General features: G+C 38.4%; 1 protein-coding gene across 3 annotated transcripts in view; it reads right to left on the bottom strand.

Moving 5' to 3' along the window:
- Positions 1-17,999, bottom strand: part of COL21A1 (collagen type XXI alpha 1 chain) — a 213,473-nt gene that overhangs the window by 45,184 nt on the left and 150,290 nt on the right. For 2 of the 3 annotated variants that reach the window (XM_065912290.1, XM_065912289.1), the window contains one exon: positions 3,398-3,451. In XM_065912290.1, the coding sequence (XP_065768362.1) occupies positions 3,398-3,451 (54 nt within the window). Of the gene's footprint in view, positions 1-3,397; positions 3,452-17,999 lie in introns of those variants that run through there. The other variant, XM_065912291.1, reaches the window with a different exon arrangement.

The raw sequence follows: 17,999 nt of genomic DNA, 5'->3' as shown, positions 1-17,999 counted from the left end.
GGAATTGAACCGGGGTCTCCTGCATTGCAAGCAGATTCTTTACCAGCTGAGCTACCAGGGAAGCCATTATATTTTATGTAAACATAGAATATTATATTTTTATACTATGCTTTACATACACAATAATGTATCAGACATTTAAGTTATTTCAATTTTGCAATAGGATGAATAGTACAGAGCAGACAGATGGGATGAAAGTTACTAAACAAAGTAATGCAAAAATGTAGAAAAATATGAAGTGGACAAAAGAAGTTTTGCAAAACACATGAGAGTTTAACAAAATTGATGACTCAGAAAATGCTAATGATTGAAGAGCTTTGCTTTTAACCAAATTGTCATTTAAACCTGTCTATCTACTTGCTTTGAACCCAAATATTTTTAATCAATACATGTGCTATGAAGAGTTTGGTGTGTATCAGTATGGGCTATTTACATAGATTTGTGACATAAATGGTGGTTAAAGATTAGACTAGCGTACTCATCTCTGATGGCTGCTATAAAAATTTATCACAAACTTGGTAGCTTAAAGCAACAGAATGCTATTCTCTCACAGTTATAGAGACTGGAAGTCTGCACTCCCCCAGAGGCCCCAGGGGAGAATCCATCCCTTGCTTCTTCTTGCCTTCTGCCAGCATCCCTTGGGTTTGCGGCCCCATCACTCCAATATCACTGTCTCCCTTGAGAAACTTCAGTTCTGCTCTTAACTGATTAGATCCGCTTCCCTTCAGACAAGCCAGGATAGACCACATCACAAGATCCTTAATTTAATCACACCTGCAAGACCCTGTTATTCAGATACAATAACAGCTACATGTTTTAGTTATTAAGATCTGGTATCCTGGCGGGGAACACATTTCAATCTACTATACCTAGTAGTCATAGAAATTCTTCTAAAACTGCCTTGAATTTGACCTACTTTTTCTTATTGGAATTACATTAGTCCCCATTTTCTATATCTATGCTAATTATGCAAATCATGGGCCTCTTATTTAAATGGCTTTGCTACTGTCCCATTTGAAAATATCATAGGATCACCTCCCCAGCTGAAATAAATCATTCTTGACTCTACTTCCTGTTCATTGCTTGGTCTTCCTGTGCCTCCATCTGTGAGGTAAGACTTTGAAAGCCATCCTTTCTCATACTGCTCACATCCAATTGACCCCTGGGCATTGTTGATGCTTTTTTAGTTCATTTCAAATTAGAAGCCCTCTGCCTCTCCCAACTCTGAATGACCCTGCTTCAGTGGGAGGTGGGGCCGTAGGGCTCAGCTGGCCTCCTGCCATGCTCTGCCCTCCACCTCAGCCCACTTCCCATTCTCCTTCTGCTGTCGGAGTGACATTCCTAAAATGTCACTGAACACCTTGCTTCCCTCCTTAGGACATTTGAATGATCACGACAAGTCTCAGATTTAAGTCCAAATAGCACAGACATACAACGTCTTGATTTGGCCTCTACCTATCCCTGCAAAGTGAAAGTGAAAGTCGCTCAGTTGTATCTGACTCTCTGTGACCCCATGGACTATACAGTCCATGGAATTCTCCAGGCCAGAATACTGGAGTGGGTGGCCTTTCCCTTCTCCAGGGGCTCTTCCCAACCCAGGGATCGAACCCAGGTCTCCCGCATTGCAGAAGGATTCTTTACCAGCTGAGCCGCAAGGGAAGTCCGCAACCTCATTTATTATTTCTATCCCATCCCCTCCATATGTGCTAAGCAGTCAACTAACATCAGTTTTCTCATATTTTGGAACATGTTACAGGTTGCTTCCTTAGGAGGCCAAACAACTAAACAACTCTTATTTATCCTCCAGAATTTGGCCAAGAGAGCATCTTGCTTAAGAATGGATCCTTATACTCTTTAAATAGATAAATTTTATACAGTAGTATGTGAATCATATCTCAAAAAATGGTTATTAAAAAAGTGTGTCCTTTTCAGTGATGTCCTAAAGCTCATTTAGCATCATATACATCTCTGCCAACTTTGCAAGCCTCCTCCGTCCCCACTTCGTGTCTCACTCCAGAACATTTTATACAATGTTTTTGTCTATTGGCTCATATGATTTCTTGAGGGCACTACCATGACAAATTCGTCTTCATTTTCTCCTCAATCAATATAATGTCTGGCACAAAGCAGACAGTAGATGCTTACTGCATGAATGACTAAAAGATTGTAACTCTTAAACACAGTGATACATGGTTGAAACAAATGCTAATAAATCCAGCAAGTAGTAGAACTGAGTTTGTTACCTGGATTGAAGTTAACTGAGAATCATTTGCCACTCAGAAAGTAAATTACCCTTAGGACTAAAGAACTCTTAGGATTGATCAATACCAGCCTTTAAGTTTCAAAGAACAGGCCTGTGCATTCAATTGTACTTTAAAGCAATATCATCATTTCCCAGTAAAATATACCTTTTATCCTCAGTTTTAATTCCAAGAGTTAGTATTCATATTTATCAATCTGCTTGCAGGGATGAATCACCATTCTGCTTCTACAAGCTGTGTTTAATTAGCTTTAAAATGTTTATATAAGCGCTCTGTCCTTCCTACTTAAGCACCACTAATTTTCTTGGCTACCACATTTATAGAACAAATAAAGTGAACATATTCCTTTTAGTGGGGCCCAAAGCTTCATCACAAATACTTAAAACCAGCATCACACACAACAGAAGAGTCTTCATTCATTTGCATCACAAAATCTAATACAATTTTTTTTTCCTGTTTTTCAAAGTTTTTCACACACAAAAAAATATTTGATCTTTGGTAAAGATCAATCTTCATGGTATATATTTCTAAAAACCAAAGTTTCAGTGACTGGCAAAATAACAGAATAACATAATGATATACATTCTTAATTGGAAAAGAATACAGACCAGAAGAATTATATCCAGATAATATGGGCAAACTTTAGATATTTAATCTACTAATTGCTTTCCCAACAGAGTATATCTCTTGGTGCAGCAAACCTTGCTTCCTCCCCACCAGTCAGCAGGAATGACCAAGGAGTCAGAGGAAAGGGATTAAGTGATCTTTTCTTGCCTTCTCTGAACCGATGGCATGGGGCAGAGGAGGGGATGAAGTTCCACTCTGTAACTCCCAGTTTTCTGTCTGCTGGTTTAGGAGGAGAGATTAAACCAAATACCTTCACTGTCCACTGCCATGATTCCTTGTCATGTCAAGCACCTGCTTGTCATTTGTGTGACTTAGATCCATTCAGTACATAAATTTTCTGTTAGCAAAGCCTTACTCAGTTTGTAAAAGAAGGTAGAATATTTTAATACTTTATAGCATTCCACAGTTCCTACAACATCTGGGAGGCAAGAGGAGAACTTAAATAGTCAAACGATTTCATGACGGGTGAAGAACGCCATCCTTTAGAACTGAATCCAGAAGGTACTCACAGGTTCTCCTCGAGATCCATCCTGCCCCGGAGCACCTGGAGGTCCTGCTTCTCCCTTTTAATGATAAAAAGAAACAGAGAATCCCATTTGCAGGTGTGCTCACTAAAATAGTAATATGTGACATTACAGATATGCAACATTACCAGCTTCCCCAGGGGCTCAGTTGGTAAAGAATCTGCCTGCAATGCGGGAGACCTGAGTTCGACCCCTGGGTTGGGAAGATCCTCTGGAGAGGGCATGGCAGCCCCCTCCAGTATTCTGGCCTGGACAGAGTAGACCAGCAGGCTATGGGGTTGCCAAGAGTTGGACCCGACCGAGAAACTAAGCGCACAGCACATACATACTGAAACACGTTAGATACAAAAAAGTAAAACTACCCCTGGGTTTCTTTCCTCATGCAAAATAATTCAAGTGTAGTTAATTTACAATCTTGCATTAGTTTCAGGTGTCCACCAAAGTGGTTCAGTCACACATACACGTTCAGGCATATGTGTACAGTTGTATATGTATGTATACGTGAATGTATGAAGTGAAGCGAACTGAAGGCGCTCAGTCGTGTCCGGCTCTTTGCGACCCCATGAACTGTAGCCTACCAGGCTCCTCCATCCATGGGATTTTCCAGGAAACAGTACTGGAGCGGGTTGCCATTTCTTTCTCCAGTGGATCTTCCCGACCCAGGGATCGAACCCGGGTCTCCCGCATTGTAGGCAGACGCTTTACCGTCTGAGCTACAAGGGAAGCCTATATGTATACATACATACATGTATATATAGTTTTCGAGGATTTTTTCCATTATAGTTTATTACAAGATATTGAATATAGCTCCTTTTGCTATACAGTAGGTCCTGTTGTCTGGATTATTGATGTCAACTTTTCCTGACATCAAATAACTCATTCTGAAATCCATAAGGTGACTATATAAACATCAAACCTATAAATGACAGAAGATAACTGAGTAGTTATAAGATAACGTATACTCATTCTTATGAGAATACATAAGATATACATGTATATTTGTATACTCATTCTTATGAGAACAGGATGATTCTGTCTTCAAAGTAAATGTGACTTATATTTATATCAGTCCTTTCCATAGTTTTACTTTTACTTTAAAATTGATCATCCTAAAAAAAAAAAAAAAAATTGATCACCCTATCAGATATGTGACCTTACCTCTCAAGAGTTGCATTTTAAAATCAAAACAAAGCTTTCATTAAGAATGTAGTTACTATAGGTTATTACTTGAAATTATTCAGCACTTTAATCTGGTATTAGTTTAAAATAAACATATAAAACGTGTATTTTAGGTAGCTGTTGAAATTATAATAGTTTTCAGTTATATATCTTTAAATTATTCTGCTCAAATTATTTATGCACCTTATCTTACATCCACTTTCTGGCACGCTATAAGTTTTTCCCAAATGAATTCATTGCTAGCATGTAAAAACATATCATGACATTATGCTTACTAAAAAAAATAAGTATTAGCTGAATTTAATCCTAAAATGTATAATATCCACAGATCAACATGGCCATTAAACTGTCTGGACAAAAATACAGGGCAGTTGGGAAGAGTCCCTTGAAATAGATGCTTTAGGTTTCTTAAAACCTATCGGTCATAAAGAGCCATGAGGTTGTATGTCTGTTTGGCAAATATTATGTCTTAACAAGCAAAGTTCTCTGCAAACAATTATGCCTCACATCAATTGTCCCAGAGAGAACATTTCATTCAACATGAGAGCAAAGGAGAAAGTAAAACCAAAATGAAAATATTTTTCTTGTAAATAACTCACATATCTGAGTTCAGGTAAGTTTAAAAGGTGGGGGGGGGGGGAAGTCTCAGAATACATGTATTAAAGCATGTGTCAACACCATTTTCCATAGTTTCATATCCAAATGAACTCCCCAAATTGTAAAAAATGAACCACAGAGGGGAGAACCAATAACACTTGGCTAACACAATCACCCTTAGAAAAAAATCCAACCATATCACATTATATAAACAGTGCTTACCCCACTTTTATGAATCCTTGCATTTCATTAGCACAGTGAAATACCAACTAAAGCCAAATATTTCATCTGTTCCAGTTTTATTTGCAAACACTATATGACAGTTGAGAATAGAAGGGGGCAAAAGATAATGTTTTCCTGTAAATTAACCAAACTAGTGGTCAGGGAGGTCCTACTGACCCAACATTTCTACAGATAAGTTTATAAAAATATCAAAGAGAAGTGAAAATGGATGTCAGATTCACAAAAGCTACAAGTTCAAGAGCCTGAAAAATTAGAGACAAGAACTCTGTCAAATTTTGATACTGGAGGATCAGTACTGCAGCTTTGGGCAGGAAAAAGCTCTCTGTAGGAAGGAGCTCTCAGCAAGATGTCCCTTTGTCTTGACACTAACCTTAAACCAGGCACCCTCTGTTCTACTTATCTCCAGTCCTGACACACTTTTCAGATCTTTAGATCACACAATATTTTGCCTAACTTTTTGATTCTTTCTGGAGATTAAAGAAGTATAATAGAAGTGAAGAATAAGCATTTAACAGATGATCAGATACCTTCCCCAGCTTCTGGTTCAGTAACCTTCCAAACAAACTTTGGGAACCAGACAAGATCTAAAGAAACATTATGAGGAGTCGACAAGCCTGCACCCAAGCTGGCACGTAGGGGGCAGGGCAAGGACTCTGAGCCCCATCCCAGTGATTAACTGATATTACTAAGCTTTCATGGCTGAGCAGACTCTTCGGAGATGTTTTTGGAAGACACAAGTTCACCTTCTCCCCAGGCAGCTGGCATTCTGATTAAAGGCAACTTTCCTCTCCACCAACATTTGTCAGTATTGATTTTGTAAAAGTTGAGCAGCAGGACCCAATTTGATCACATCAGGAGGAACCACCCGTGTCACTGGTTCTCAAGGATGGTCCCTACTCAAGCCAGGTCAGCTTCATCTCACTTGGGAACTTCTCCAAAATGCAAAATTTCAGGCCCTGCTACAAATCCACTGAGTCAGAAATTCTGGATGGTGGGGCCCAGCAATTTATGTGAACAGCTAATTCTGATGATTTGAGAACCATGGAAGACTTGTGAGTCATTAGGTAACTTAACTTCCACCACCTCCAGGTATTATCATATGTGATTGTCATAGTGAAGCAAATCCGTAGTTTAGATCATCTGTATATAAATTAAAGAGGGCAGGAGAGCTGTCCAACAGTTGTTGCTCAGTTGCTCAGTCACGTCCAAATCTTTGCACCCCCCTGGACTGCAATATGCCAGATTTCCCTATACTTCATCATTTCCCAGAGAAGCTGAAACTCCAATACTTTGGCCAACCGACTCAATGGACATGAGTCTGAGCAAACTCTGGGAGATGGTGAAGGACAGGGAAGCCTGGCATCGCAAAGAGTCAGAGATAACTGAGTGAACAACAAAAACAACGTATTCACTGAGTTGGTGATGCCATCCAACCATCTCGTTCTCTGTCATCCCCTCTCCTCCTGCCTTCAGTATTTCCCAGCATCAGGGTCTTTTCCAAAGAGGAGGCTTTTCCCATCAGGTGGCCAAAGTATTGGAGCTTCAGCTTCAGCATCAGTCCTTCTAATGAATATTCAGGTTTGATTTCCTTTAGAATTAACTGGTTGGATCTCCTTGCAGTCCAAGAGACACTCAAGAGTCTTCTTCAGCACCACAGTTCAAAACCATGAATTCCTCACTGCTCAGCCACCTTTACAGTCCAACTCTTGCATCCTTACATGACTGATGGAAAAACCATAGTTTTGACTAGATGGGCCTCTGTTGGCAAAGTAATATCTCTGCTTTTTAGCACTTTTCTTCCAAGGAGCAAGCATCTTTTAATTTCCTGGCTGCAGTTACCATCCGCAGTGATTCTGGAGCCCAAGAAAACAAAATCTGTCACTGTTTCCACTTTTTCGCCATCTATTTGCCATGAAGTGATGGAATCAGATGCCATGATCTTAGTTTTTTGAATGCTGAGTTTTAAGACAGCTTTTCACTCTCCTCTTTCACCTTCCTTAAGAGGCTCTTTTGTTCTTCTTCGTCTTCTGCCATAACAGTGGTGTCATCTGCATATCTGAGGTTATTGATATTTCTCCCAGTGATCTTGATTCCAGCTTATGATTCATCCAGCCTAGCATTTTGCATGTTGTACTCTGCAAATAAGTTAAATAAGCAGGGTGACAATATATAGCCTTGACGTATTCCTTTCCCAATTTTGAACCAGTCCATTGTTTCATGTCCAGTTCTAACTGTTGCTTCTTGTCTTGCATACAGGTTTGTCCAACAGTGGGAACAACTAATTTGGTATTACATGACCACTTTGGTTGGTAAAGACCTCCCCTTTGATTACTTTGATCATTAAATCTATCTTAATATGTTACTCTGATTAAGAGGTATTTTTTTAAAAAGTCACCATCAGCAACATACATCAATAATGAAGTTTCACAATTATTTGAAAATTTAATTTCTTCTTATTCTTTGTACTTCTTGTTAAGAGTGATAATCAGAAGGATACAGAATCATATGAATAAAACAGCATCTACTCTTTATAATGTATAGCAGAGATTATCCAACTCTAGCTGTATCAGAATCATCTGGAGGGTTAGATAAACTGCAGATGGTGGACCCCACTCCAGAGTTTCTAATTCAACAGGCTCTGATACTGCTGGTCTTGCAACCACAGTTTGAGAACCACAGTGATTCTAACCCAGGTCTTAAGGAAGAGGCTCTATACCCTTTCTGCACTCACCCACTGGTCTCTAGGGAACCACAATGGCTTTGTCTGGCTCTGCACTTGGTACTGAGTTTTATAAGGGCCAGACTGTTCAGCAAGTGTCTCATTTCATAAAGCACTGGTTTCCTGGCTTGCACATTCTTTAAAGGATAGAAACACATCCTATAGAATGTGTTTTTTTTAATCACCCAGAATGCTTAGAATTGTGCTGAACATAAAATGACTATTTGTATAACTGCTGGAGCACATCAAGGTAGGAGAAATGGATGATTTATTCTCAAATGCTCAATTTTGGGAAGATAATGGAAATGGGATAGAGTTATTTGTGGATAGAGCTATTTGTAAAAGGAAATGGGATAGAGCATTTGTGGACAGAACTATTGCAAATGCTGTTGAAAGATTATGCAGGGTAATTACGACCAGATGATGGCCAGTAATCTTGACCTAGGAATGATCTCTTCACTGTTTTAATAATGTTTCATTGAGAAACGAAAGGATGATTTCTGCTTAGTTATCATCCATAAAATTTTCCAATGCTACACACAACTACTGTATGAAATTCAGTATTTGTATCCAGAACTTAACTTCATCACTTGATTCCTTTCATGACCTGGAGATCCTGGCATACACCAGTATGTTTGGCTGATGGGGAAAAAGGCATGTAGCATGTCTCTACCTCTAATCTATCACTTTGCTATTAAATTATTAATTCCTTCCTGATATAAGATAAATAGAAAATGTCATGCTAAACATTATTCCTCAATCCAGTCTCTGTAGCTAATGTCAAAGATTATTTATTCTACAGCAAACCAGTTATTTTTAAAAAGCAAATTTAACCAAAAACAGAGATGTGAAACTTGCATTGCATGTGTATTTCCTTTCATGTGATGGTCTTTGGTACTTACCCACAAAAATGAAAGCATGAGGTGTAATTTAGTATGTGACCATGGCAACCCTCAAAATCTGGTGGAAGGTGTGTGACCATGAAAATATAATTTAATTTTGAAGAAGATCCTTACTTTGTTATTAAATACTATAATTTACCTTTGATCTTATTCCATGGTTTATTCTTAGTATGTAAACAAAACTCTAGCATGCCAGAGAATGTATTAAAGATGTAAGACTGGGTAAGCTCCTCCTGGCTAACCAAATAAACAGACAAGAAATTTGGAAGGCATCATGCATAAAGGGATCACACAAACTAGGCCTGAAATTCAGGCTTGCCATGTAAAGGACTTTTCACTTTGGGGTAAATTCTTTAATTGCTCTTAATTTGATTTTAATTTCAAACTGACATTGATATTCTCAACTTCATAGATTTTTTTTAGGAAAATAAAATAAGAGTCTTTGTGAAAGTGACTTGAACATCTGTAGAAACAGAAGGGAAGATCCAGAGAAGTTAACTGCTCTACTGCCATCAAAGAGTGTGGAATTTTAACAGTACTTTAACTATTATGATTGGTTTCAGGCTACACTATTTTCAAATAATATGTCATTTTTCTATTTGACTGCTATGATTTGGCATTATAATTTAGGAAAAATGAATTACTTTTTAGGTACTTGAAAAAACACACATTGATTATTTCATAGTTTCTAGGGGCCAGACAGAGAAGGCAATGGCACCCCACTCCAGCACTCTCGCCTGGAGTTGTGTTCAACTCTGTGCGACACTGTGGACTGTAGCCCCCAGGCTCCTCTGTCCCTGGGATTCTCCAGGCAAGAATACTGGAGTGGGTTGCCAGGCCCTCCTCCAGAGGATCTTCCCGACCCAGGGATTGAACCACATCTTTTATGTCTCCTGCATTGACAGGTGGGTTCTTTACCACCTGGGAAGCCCAGTTCTCTAAGTAGGGTCTTACGAAGCGGTAACCAGGAGGTCTGCTGGGTTTTGCTCTCATCCTCTAGGGCCTGACTGCAAAAGTATCTACATCCACTTTAACTCACTATGTTGGCAGAATTGAGCAAGTAGGCTCTAAATGGAGCCCCTCATAATGTACCATCATTACAGGAGTGACGCCTGTTGGTTAGAAGCAAGTCATAGGTCCCAGGCACATTCAAAAGTCGGGAATTAAAAAAGATGAGCACCAGCAGGTGGGGGTCACTTTTCAGTCTTCCTGCCCCAATTATTTTCACATATCCCTGTTAAGGTTGTACTGTTTGCCTGGATACCAACAATATATGACACTGTCTGTTTACTCACAGCCTTGACAAGAAGATTGGATTTTTAACTCAAGCTTTTGAGCTTTTGTCAATCTATTGGGTGGGTAATTGTACCTTGGAATAGCTTCAATTTGTATTTCTCTTATTATGAGTGAAGTTGAACATCTCTGTACATTTAAGGGCCACTTTACACCTTTTTTTTCGCTTTGAGAATTATATATTCATGTCTTTTCCCCTCATCTATGTATTTATATTTATTGATATATAATTGATTTACAATATTATAAGTCAAATAACTTGTGATTAGACAGGGAAGGTGATAAATAGATTCAAGAGATTAGATCTGGTAGACAGAAGCCTGGGGAACTACCGATGGAGGTTTGTAACATTGTACAGCAGACAGTGACCAAAATCATCCCCAAGAAAATGAAATGCAAGAAGGCAAAGTGGTTGTCTGAGGAGGCTTCACAAATAGCTGAGGAAAGAAGAGAAATGAAAGGCAAGGGCGAAAGGGAAAGATATGCCCAACTGAATTCAGAGTTCCAAAGGAGGGCAAGGAGAGATAAAAAGTCCTTCTTAAGTAAACAACCCAAAGAAATAGAGGAAAAAAATAGAATGGGAAAGATTAGAGGTATCTTCAAGAAAATTGGAGGTATCAAGGGAAATTTCATGTAAGGATGAACATGATAAAGGACAGAAATGGTATAAACCTAACAGAAGAAGAAGATATTAAGAAGAGGTGGCAAGAACACACAGAAGAACTGTACAAAAAAGATCTTAATGACCCAGATAACCACGATGGTGTGATCACTCACCTAGAACCAGACATTCTGGAGTGTGAAGTCAAGTGGGCCTTAGGAAGCATCACTACAAACAAAGCTAGAGGAGCTGAAGGAATTCCAGCTGAGCTACTTAAAATCCCAAAAGATGATGCTATTGAAGTGCTGCACTCAATATGCTAGCAAATTTGGAAAACTCAGCAGTGGCCACAGAAATGAGAAAAGTCAGTTTTCATTCTAATCCCAAAGAAGGGTGATGCCAAAGAATGTTCTGACTAGCATACATCTCACACGCTAGCAAAGTTATATATATAGTACCCCATGATTCCCGGTTGGTCGAATCATCCATGGATTCACATTCATGGATACAGAGGAACCACAAACACAAAGGGCAGACTATAAATTATACTTGGATTTTCAACTGCAGGGAAGGTTATGCCCACAATGCCAGTGTTGTTCAAGGGTCAACTGTAACACCATGATCAAGGGGCCAAGGGTAACATACCAATGATCAGACATGTGGATAGTATTTACTCTGATGTAATGAGAAGGACATTCATCTCTCTGTTATCCTTCTCCACCACCCCCAAATAATTCCAGTGTAATCAGACAAACCTGAACTGACTGACTTCTAACAGAAGCCCTAACTAATGCTCTGCAAAACTGTTATAAAAAGTAAGAAAAGATTAATAAATCATCACAGATAAGAGAAAACTAAGGAGACATGATAAAAAAAAAAAAAAAAAGAACGTGGTGTATTCTGGATTGGATCCTGAAACAGAATAAGGACCTTCATGGAAAACTAATGAAATCCAAATAAAGTATAGAGTTCAGATTAATTTACAGGAATTTGACAATACAGATTTCTTAGTTTTGACAAATGCATCATAGTAACATCATGAGAAACTTGGTAAGGTATATAAGGAAACCTTACTGTACTATTTATCTATAACTTTTCTGTAAATTCAGAAGTACTTCAAACTAAAAAATTTCTTTAACAAGCCCCAGAAGTTTTTGTTGTTGTTGTTGTTAGAAAATTTCATGCTGATACTAAAACTTAAGTGAAGTTTATATGAACCTCAATTATTTATTACAATTTTAAAAAGAAAAACAAATTTAGAGACTTAAACTACCTAATTTCAAGACTTATTCTGGGCTTCCCTGGTGGCTCAGACCATAAAGAATCCACCTGCAATACAGGAGACATGGGTTTGAGCCATGGGTTGGGAAGATCCCCTGGAGGAGGGCATGGCAACCTACTCCAGTATTCTTGTCTGGAGAATCCCATGGACAGAAGAGCCTAGTGGGATACAGTCCATGGGGTCACAAAGAATAAGACACCACTGACATGATTTAGCACACACATAGATGAGTAAAACAGAATCAAGAGTTCAAAAATCAGTTAACACATATATTGATCAATTGATACTTGGCAAAAATGCTCATGTAATTCAATGAGAAATGAAAACCTTGCAATAAATGGTGCTGGAATGACCAGATCTCCAGGGAGAAAAAGGAAGAAAAGAACTTTAACTTTTATATCACACAGGAATTACAATCATCAAAATGGATCATAGAACTAAATTTGTAAACTCAGTTCAGCTCAGTAGCTCAGTCGTGTCTGACTCTTTGTGTCCCCACGGACTGCAGCATGCCAAGCTTCCCTGTCTATCACCAACTCCCAGAGCTTACTCAAACTCATGTTCATTGAGTCAGTGATGCCATCCAACCATCTCATCCTCTGTTGTTCTCTTCTCCTCCCACCTCCAATCTTTCCCAGCATCAGGGTCTTTTCCAGTGACTCAGTTCAGCTCAGTCACTCAGTTGTGTCCAACTCTTTGCTACCCCGTGAAATGCAGCATGCCAGGCCTCCCTGTCCGTCACCAACACCCGGAGTTTACCCAAATTCATGTCCATCGAGTTGGTGATGCCATTCAGCCATCTCATCCTCTGTCGTTCTCTTCCCCTCCTGCCCTCAATCCCTCCCAGCATCAGGGTCTTTTCCAATGAGTCAGCTCTTCATATCAGGTGGCCAAAGTATTGGAGCTTCAGCTTCAGCATCAGTCCTTCCAAAGAACACCCAGGACTGATCTCCTTTAGGATGGACTGGTTGGATCTCCTTGCAGTTCAAGAGACTCTCAAGAGTCTTCTCCAACACCACAGTTCAAAAGCATCAATTCCACCAGCCCAGGTTGGATGCATGAGACAAGTGCTCGGGGTTGGTGCACTGGGAAGACCCAGAGGGATCAGGTGGAGAGGGAGGTGGGAGTGGGGATCAGGATGGGGAATACATGTAAATCCATGGCTGATTCATGTCAATGTATGGCAAAAACCACTACAATATTGTAAAGTAATTAGCCTCCAACTAATAAAAATAAATGGAAAAAAATGTATATTTATCGAATTACTGTCATAATTAGCTTAATGGGATGGTTTTCCCTGCTCCTGGAAAACGCAGATTCAAGCCTGTAATTTTTTTCAGATAGAAACTATTAAAGTTATAAGCATATTCACTGGTTAAAAAAAAAAAAAAGCATCAATTCTTCCGTGCTCAGCTTTCTTCATAGTCCAACTCTCACATCCATACATGACCACTGGAAAAACCATAGCCTTGACTAGACAGACTTCTGTTGTTAAAGTAATGTCTCTGCTTTTTAATATGCTGTCTAGGTTGGTCATAGTTTTTCTTCCAAGGAGCAAGTGTCTTTTAATTTAGCAGCTACAGTCACCATCTGCAGTGATTATGGAGCCCAAGAAAATAAAGTCTCTCACTGTTTCCATTGTTTCCCCATCTATTTGTCAGGAAGCAATGGGGCTGGATGCCAAGATCTTAGTTTTATGAATGTTGAGTTCTAAGCCAACTTTTTCACTCTCCTCTTTCACTTTCATCACAAGGCTCTTTAGTTCTTCTTCTCTTTCTGCTATAAGGGCGGGGTCATCTTATATCTGAGGTTATTGATATTTCTCCCGGCAGTCTTGATTCCAGCTTGTCCTTCATCCAGCCTGGCATTTTGCATGATGTACTCTGCATGTAAGTTAAATAAGCAGGGTGACAATATACAGCCTTGATGAACTCCTTTCCTTATTTGGAACCAGTCTGTTGTTACATGTTCATTTCTAACTGTTGCTTCTTGACCTGCAAACAGATTTCTCAAGAGGCAGGTCAGGTGGTTTGGTATTTCTATCTCTTTAAAAATTTTCCACAGTTTGTCATGGTCCACACAAAGGCTTTGGCATAGTAGTCAATAAAGCAGAAATAGATGTTTCTCTGGAACTCTCTTGCTTTTCAATGATCCAGCAAATGTTGGCAATTTGATCTCTGGTCTCTGCTTTTCTAAATCCAGCTTGAACATCTGGAAGTTCACGGTTCTTGTACTGTTGAAGCCTGGCTTGGAGAACTTTGAGCATTATTTTGCTAGCATGTGAGATAAGCACAATTGTGCGATAGTTTGAACATTTTTTTGGCATTATCTTTCTTTGGGATTGGAATGAAAACTGATCTTTTCCAGTCCTGGAGCCACTGCTGAGTTTTCCAAATTTGCTGGCATATTGACTGTAGCACTTTCACAGCATCATCTTTTAGGATTTGAAATAGTTCAACTGGAATTCCATCACCTCCACTAGCTTTGTTCACAGTGATGCTTCCTAAGGCCCATTTGACTTTGCATTCCAGGATGTCTGGCTCTAGGTGAGTGATCACACCATTTGTAAGCTACAGTGGTACAATGTTAGAAACTATGATATTTTATATATGTATTTAGAACATTTGAAAATATTTTCTTTTAGAAGAAAAGAGAAAATTTCTGACCTTAAGTTAGGTAAAGATTCTTAAATACAACACAAAGACATAAGCAAAAAGAAATTCTAAGAAGCTAGACTTCATCCTAGTTAAAAACTTCTTCCCATTGAATAACACCATTAAGAAAATGAAAGGCAATCTGAAGGTCAGGAGATAATATTTACAAATACATGTCTGATAAAAGACCTATTGTACAAAGAACTCTTGCAACTTATTAACAAGAAAACAACCAAAGGTTGTTTTTTTTTAATTGTCAAATGTTTTGAATAGACACTTCACAAAAGAAGATATACAAATGGCCAAGAAGCCCATAAAAAGATGCCAACCCTGTCAGTCATCAGAAAAATGCAAACTAAAACCATATGAGATACTATTATGTACCAAATAAAAGAGTTAAAATACCAAATATTAAGTGTTGGCAGGATGTGGTAAAAGTAGAATTCTCTTGAATTGCTGATGGTAATAGAGAATAATACAATCACTTTGGAAAATAGTTTGGGATATTCTTAGGAAGTTAAATATACACTCACCATACAATGCAGCAATTCTACTAGAGAAATGAAACCACGTCCAAACTAGATGTGTATAAGCATATTCACATCAACAATATTCATAAATGCCAAATACAGGAAACAATTCAAATGTTCATCAGCTGATAAATGAAGAAACCAACTGTCATATATCCATATCACTAAACATGGTGTGTACACGTGTGTTCTGTCGTTCAGTCAGATTTGACTGTTTGAGACCCCATGGACTGCAGCCCGCCAGGCTCCTCTGTCTGTGAAATGTTTCCAGGCAAGAAATACTGGAGTGGGTTGCCATTTCCTCCTCCAGGGGTCTTCCCGACCCAGGGATTGAAACCCCGTCTCTTACGTCTCCTGCTTTGGCGGGCACATTCGTTATCACTGCACCACCTGGGAAGCCTTAAATATTATATGATTATATTTAATTGACATTGTAAGAAGCAAAACTCTAGTGACAGAAAGCATAGTGCACACGAATGCATGTGAATGCACTCAATTCCTTTGAATGAATGAATGAATCAACTAATCAATCTCCATCCCTCCCTCTTCCTCAACCTTTCCCTCACCAACACCTCTTTACCCTTCTCTATATAAAATATATATACACATACATGAAAACATAAATATGTATTTTGATATATGAATATACATTTCTATATTGACACATATATTATAAACAATATAAACACACATATACACATCCTATTGATATTGTTTCTTTCTTTTTTTTTTTTTTAATTTTTCAGTGGGTTTTGTCATACATTGATGTGAATCAGCCATAGAGTTACACGAATTCCCCATCCCGGTCTCCCATCCCACCTCCCTCTCCACCCGATTCCTCTGGATCTTCCCAGCCCAACAAGCAACCCTGACCAATACACAACCAAATGCAATGCACAGATACTGATTGTATCAAGTGTAACAATAGCTATTTAGGACACTGTTTTTAGACAATTAGAAAAATTTGAATATTAGAAAATAGTGTTGTATTGACATTAAATCTCCTGGGCATCATGATGAAATTAAAGTATTCTTAGGAGACACAGGCTTTCCTGGTGGTTCAGATGGTAAAGAATCTGCCTGCAACGCGGGAGATCTGGGTTGAGTCCCTGGGTTGGGAAGATCCCCTGGAGAAGGGAAGGGTTACCCACTCCAGTGTTCTGGCCTGGAGAATTCCATGGACAGAGAAGCCTGGCAGGCTACAGTCCAGGGGGTCGCAAAGAGTCGGACACAACTGAGCGATTTTCACTTAGGAGATACAAGCTGAAGTGTTTAGGAGAGAAATGCACAGAGTCTAATTTATTTTCCAGTGGCTCAACAAAAAAATATATAGAAACAAATACTCATATATTTATGTGGTGCAATTTTCTGTATGACTGAAAAATTCCAAAACAAAAAGCTGGGTGGGAGGAAGAAAACAAATTTTAATAAGGTCAGAAAAAATTAGGTATGATTCATTATTCAAACATTCCAAAAAGGAAATATAAACTGCAGACTATTCAGACAAAGAATATTATTAAGCACTAAAAACAAATGAACTATCAAATCATGAAAAGACATGAAGGAGTCTTAAACACGTACTACTAAGTAAAAGAAGCCAATAAGAGAAGACTACACACAATATAATTCCAACTCTATGATATCCTGGAAAAGAAAATCTTTGGGGACAGTAAAAAGATTAGTGGCTGTTAGAGGCTAGGGGAAGGGAAAGATAAACAAGTAGAGAACAGAATTTTTAGGGCAGTAAAGTTATTCTGTGTGAGACTGTAGTGGTGGATATGTCATTATACATTTGACTACACCCACAGAATGTACAATATCAAGCATGAACACCAGTGTAAACCATGGACTTTGAGTGATAAGATGTGTTAATGTAAGTTCATCAATTGTCAAAAAAAAAAAAAAAAAAAGATGTGCCACTCTTGTATGAGAAGTCAATTCTGGGGAAATCTATAGGAGGAGGAGACAGGAGGTATATGGAAACATTTAGTACATTCTGATCAGTTTTACTGTGAGCCTAAAACTTCTCTAAGAAATAAAGTCTATCTTTTTAATTAAATAGACTTTTTAAAAATTGTGAATGACTCCAGTAAAAAAATTTGAAGCAGACAAGAAGAACTATATTAGAAGAGCCACACTAATTAGAAAATTCAGGACATAACCAAAGTTAAATATGAAGGGTAGCATGGACCTAGCAAGAAAGTAAATATCAAGAGTGAATTAACTTAAAAATGTTAACCATAATTGTATTCTCAAGATATTTCACTATCAGAAATATAGGGAAATGGAAACACATTTCCATGCAAAAACTTTTACACAAATGTTCATAAAGTACTATTTATAAGAGCCCAAAATTACAAACAATGTCTTCAAATGTCTATGAACTGATAAATGAATAATATCCATATATTCAAACAATGAAATATTATCAGCAATAAAAAGGAATAAAGTACTAACACAGGGCAAAACATCGAAGAACTTCACAAATGTTAGGATAGGCCAAGAGATGAACCACAAAAGACCACATGGTTCATATGATTCAGTTTATATGAAATGTCCATATGGGCAAATTCATGTGGAAAGGAAG

This window comes from Muntiacus reevesi, chromosome 20 (genome assembly GCF_963930625.1).
Source record: "Muntiacus reevesi chromosome 20, mMunRee1.1, whole genome shotgun sequence".
NCBI classification, from domain to species: Eukaryota; Metazoa; Chordata; class Mammalia; order Artiodactyla; family Cervidae; genus Muntiacus; species Muntiacus reevesi.
The sequence above is the reverse complement of the archived record's forward strand: the minus strand, read 5'-3'. Positions and strand labels throughout refer to the sequence as shown.